The sequence below is a fragment of the Elephantulus edwardii genome, unplaced genomic scaffold (assembly GCF_000299155.1).
Source record: "Elephantulus edwardii isolate Elephantulus edwardi_28Jun2011 unplaced genomic scaffold, EleEdw1.0 scaffold00510, whole genome shotgun sequence".
Classification (NCBI taxonomy): Eukaryota; Metazoa; Chordata; class Mammalia; order Macroscelidea; family Macroscelididae; genus Elephantulus; species Elephantulus edwardii.
In genome coordinates, this window is record NW_006400260.1 from 301,881 (window position 1) to 306,532 (window position 4,652).

General features: G+C 45.7%; 1 protein-coding gene across 1 annotated transcript in view; it reads right to left on the minus strand.

Moving 5' to 3' along the window:
* The window catches only part of LOC102843543 (solute carrier family 22 member 9-like), a 56,235-nt gene that overhangs the window by 2,829 nt on the left and 48,754 nt on the right, over window positions 1–4,652 (minus strand). Inside the window, exon 7 of the mRNA XM_006903113.1 lies at window positions 3,248–3,462. Coding sequence (XP_006903175.1) covers window positions 3,248–3,462 — 215 coding nt within the window. The remainder of the gene's footprint in view (window positions 1–3,247; window positions 3,463–4,652) is intronic.

Below are 4,652 nucleotides of genomic sequence, written 5' to 3' on the forward strand. Positions count from 1 at the left end.
TTTTTTTTTTTTTTGGCTGTGGATGCCCTTCAGGACGGCCTTCTTGGCCTTTAGTGCCTTTGCTTTGGCTTCAGTCTCGGGAGGGGCAGGGGCTTCCTTCTTCGCTTTCGGTGCCATCTTCGTCGACTATTAGGCTTACTTTGAGTGAAAAGTCCAAGTCAGTAGTTTCAAACATTTGAGAAGAGTAAGGTAAATGCTGTTCTTAAAATTCATTTTTGTCCAGTAGTTATTGTGTACTTTTAGGGTGTCCCTGGGTGGCATAAGACTTTGTGTTTTACTGCTAATGAAAAGTTGAGGCTTCAGAGACTCCCTAGAAGCACCTTGGGAGAAAGGTCTGGTGATACTCTGCTTTAGAAAAGTCCCAGCATGGAAAACCCTGCAACGTGCAGTTCACCTCTGTGCACGTGGAGGGAGCTGCTGTGAGTGGAAATGGACACAATGGCAAATCATTATATTTTATGCACTTTTCTTTTATAGGGCACAAGCCTGTTTTTGCTGTTAGATGCCAATGAATCAGTTCCAACACATAGTGACCCCCTGGTCAACAGGAGAGAGCACAGTGGCCAGGTCCTACGGGCCATCCTCACAAACACTGCTGGGCTTGGGCTTACTGTTCAGCCACTGTCAATCCCCCTCATTGAAGGTAGTCTTCCTCACCAGCCCTCCACTTCAACATGATGTTTCCCCCAGGGATTTATCCATCCTGGTAACATCCCCCAAATCGATCTACATGTGGACAATCACTGAGAAGCGTGACACGCATCCCTTTTCTGAGGACGGAGAGCTAAGGCAGCAGAGACAATTTTTGATGTGGGACATGTAATTCTTCCACTGGTCTAGTGATAAGAAGCAGCACTGCAATTCCAAAGGCACATGGTTCAAATCCACCAGCTGCTCCGTGGGAGAAGGGTCTAGTCTCCTCCCACGTAATTTACTGCCTCCGAAAACCCACAGGAGGGTCAGCCATGGGTCAGTTCTGACTTGATGATGGATGACAGCAACCATTAATGGAAGGCCTGGATTTGGAAAGAACTGAACAAAAAGAGTGGTTGATATGAAAAGAAATCCTAGAATAAGAATTGTTTGTTTTGTTAGGTGTCATGGGACTGACTGAAACTCATGTCGCCTCTGTGTATAACAGACCCTTGCCTGACTCTTCACCTTCCTTACAGTGTCCCCTGGATCTAAGCTCGTTGTTCCATTCACCGTGTTAATCCATCTCACCGAGGACCTTCATCTCCCTCAACTTTTCCAAGTGTGAGGTCTCTGACTGTCCCTCCTGATAAAGTGCCAAAAGTATCTGAGGTGAAGGAGTTTCTAAGGACTACCCTGGCTGCCCTTCTCTCGATATAGATTTGTTTATTCTTTGGGTAATCCTTGACTTATTAAATATTTTTCCAATACAACTCAAAGGCATACAGTCTTCCTTATTCATTGCCCAACTCATACATGCATATGAAATAATTAATTAGGTCAGGGAAGCCTTATCCTTTAAATTAGCATTGTTGCTTTTTATTATTTTAAAGAGATCCTTGGCCATGGCTTTGCCCAATGCAGTACGTCTTGACTTCTCATCTTCTGCTGCCACGGGTGTTGATTGAAGCTCAACAAGTGAAGTGAAATCCTTGAGAAGGTCACTCTTTTCTTCCTTTATCTTGAAGCTGCTTGTTGGTTCAGTTGGGAAGCTTTGTGTTCTCTTTGTGTTGGGGTGTAATCTGTGTTTAAAGTCTTCTTTGATCGCCTTCAGTACGCAGCTTAAGTCCGCTTCCTGCTTAACAAGCACATTGTGTTATTTGCATATTGCAGGTTGGCAAGGATTCTTCCTCCAATCCTGATGTCACGGTCTTTTTCGTGTGGTTCAGTTTTTCACATTATTTGCTCCGCACACTTCTGGAGAAGAACGCAACCCTGGGGAACACCTTTCCTGATTTTAACCCATGCAATGTTTCATTATTCAGTTTGCAGAACTGCTTCTTGATTCATGGAAAGGACATCCTACTTGGTAAAGCAGGTCAGAGAACAAAAAGAAATCCCTCCATAAAATGGGTTAACACAATGGCTGCAGTAAAACATGGGAACAGTGTTGAGGATGGCACGGCACCAGCGAGTGCTTCCTTCTGTCCACAGAGCACTGACATGAGTTGGAACTGACTCTTGGCCAACTAACAGCTACCATCGCACAACCACCATCACATGGCAACAGTGGCTGCATCAGTTTCCTGATCTGCTGGTTCCTTGTTCCTACTGTGCACTCGTCTATCTGAAAACAGACCTTTATTTCCTTCAAGTCAAGAACACTCCCCTAAGTGTCATGGTTATAGAGACTTAACAAATTCACAAGTGAATATAAAGGGATCAGAGAATATACAAACTTCTAAGAAAAGGCTTAATCAGAAAGGACACTAGATAGAAGATGTGAGAGTATTGTGTCCCTAGTTTGGGTATAAACACTCAATGATTGTCATCTGAGAGCTGGACAATGACTAAGGGTGACAGAACAAGAATTGATGCCTTTGAGCTGTGGTGTTGGAGAAGAGTACTGAATAGCCCATGAACCGCCAAGAGAACAAACAGATATGTCCTGGAGAAGGTGCAGCCAGAGTGCTCCTTGGAGGCAAAGATGATGAAGCTTTGTCTCATATATTTTGGCCATGTTTCTAGGAGAGGTTATTCCTTGGAGAGGAACACCATGGTTAGAAATGTAGAGAGGCAGCAAAAGAGAGGAGGACCCTCAACCAGGTGGGTTGGCATGGTGACTGTGGCAATGGGCTTGAGTATGTCAGGAATTGTGAGGATGGCAGGGATAGGATAGTCTTCAGAGCAGTTGTTCGTGGAGTCGCTATGAGTGGTACTTGACTCGATGGCACCTAACGACAGCAGCAGTAATTGTTGTCAAAATATATGATTGTATAAAGGGAACATGAACAATTATTATTCCAAAGAAACTGTCAGGAATAAAAGGAACTGATGTTTTGATACATCTTTTTTTTCTTCTTTAAATAGTGTCAATTGGTTTGCATTCTGATTCATCTTTGATGACACTGTGTGTCTGAGCCCTTTGCTAATCTTGGTTTAGCAAGAGACTAGCGCCTACTAACAGTTTCTAGCAGATATGTTCCAAACACCCATATTCCTTTCAGAACACTCTTAAGCTTTAAATGGTAAAGCAAGTGAGACCTGGGCAATACCCAAGGAAGGAAGGGTAGCTACTTCCACCCCTCACCCCCTAAACCTATCTGTCTCTCACCATGGGGCAGAAAAGTGGCAGCCAGAATGGAAAGTCCCTGTATGAACATGAACAACAACTGGCTTGTTCGACGACCCATGTAATTCAGTGCCGCAAAGCCGACGTATCTACCGAGAAAGGTGACCACTCCGAAGAGAATCTGGAACAGGTAGACAGTGCTCCCCCAGTGCTGCAAGTGGAGAGCCAGGCCAAAGAAGCATATTTGGTTTGCAAATCTGCAGTGAGAAAGGAAAGAAAGACACGGTCCATAAACTTATAGCCCGGATGATAGTCCTTCAGGCCCACAGGTGAGCCCTACAAGGACAGTCCTGTTGGGTTAGACAGTCAGAGGTGAATGTTTATTTTTTTGTTTTGTTTTGTTTTTTTAAAAAAGCCCCATTCTGTTTTGCAAAACTTTTGAAGCATAGAACCTTGGAGTAAATCGGTGGATTAGAGGGAAGGGAGTTTAGACTCACTTCATCAAGGACCCCAGGAAATAAAGACAACAGATACAAATGTGAATTCCAGAATCTTGAGTTTAAGAAGAAAAGACAGAGAAGTATTTAAAACATCATCTGAAAGGAGAAATGGCATGTGAGCTTCCAATAAGAAGGGAGGACCACAGATTAGTAAAAAGCAGGGCAGCGCAGCCGTTCTGAACAGCTGTCTTGGTGTGAGGACCAGGCCCTGTGGCAGAATTCACACGTGTGATCTCTTCCTGTGATTTCTTTCCCTTTGTCTCCCCCTAGATCAGGAGAGTGGCTTCCTCCTTCAGCACCTCCACTACCGACTAGGTGGTCAGCAGAGTTCTGAGGTCTACGTCAGCTCTGCCCAAGCCCAGCCCCTGTCATTGTGTCGCTGGCCCTGGGAGCATGCACGTAGCTCTATATCCGGGGACTCCTTCCAAAAGCCTGCAGACTCAGCTGAGCCTGGCCTGTAGTCATCCGCTGGATTAGCAGAGTCACCACCTCTGGCTGGGCCCCCTGCCTTTGCCAGGGCACCCTTTCCTATGCAAGGGTGGCTGGAGCTCTGTCCTCACGCTGGCCATTGCTGACTGAGAAACCTGCGTGCACAGATCCCCCACGCTGGCAAAAAAGCGCCATCCCTCGTCAGGTAAACGAACCTTGGTTCCAAAGCCAGCAAAAATTAGTCCCTAGATGATTGCCTCTCCTCCCAACACATCCTGTGCTTGGCTCAGAGAAGACCATGGGCTCTCAGTCGCCTCTCAGATGAGTAAAACCTCTAGCCTCCCTGGAATCCAACACCAGCATTCTGTTGGACTGTAGACATACTGTCCTTAGACAAATGTCTTGTCTTGGCCTATCACAGCTGTTGTTGTTGTTGTTATGTGCCATCGAGTCGTTTCCGACTCATAGCGACCCTATGCACAACAGCTCTAAACCCTGCTCTATCCTGCGCCAACCGC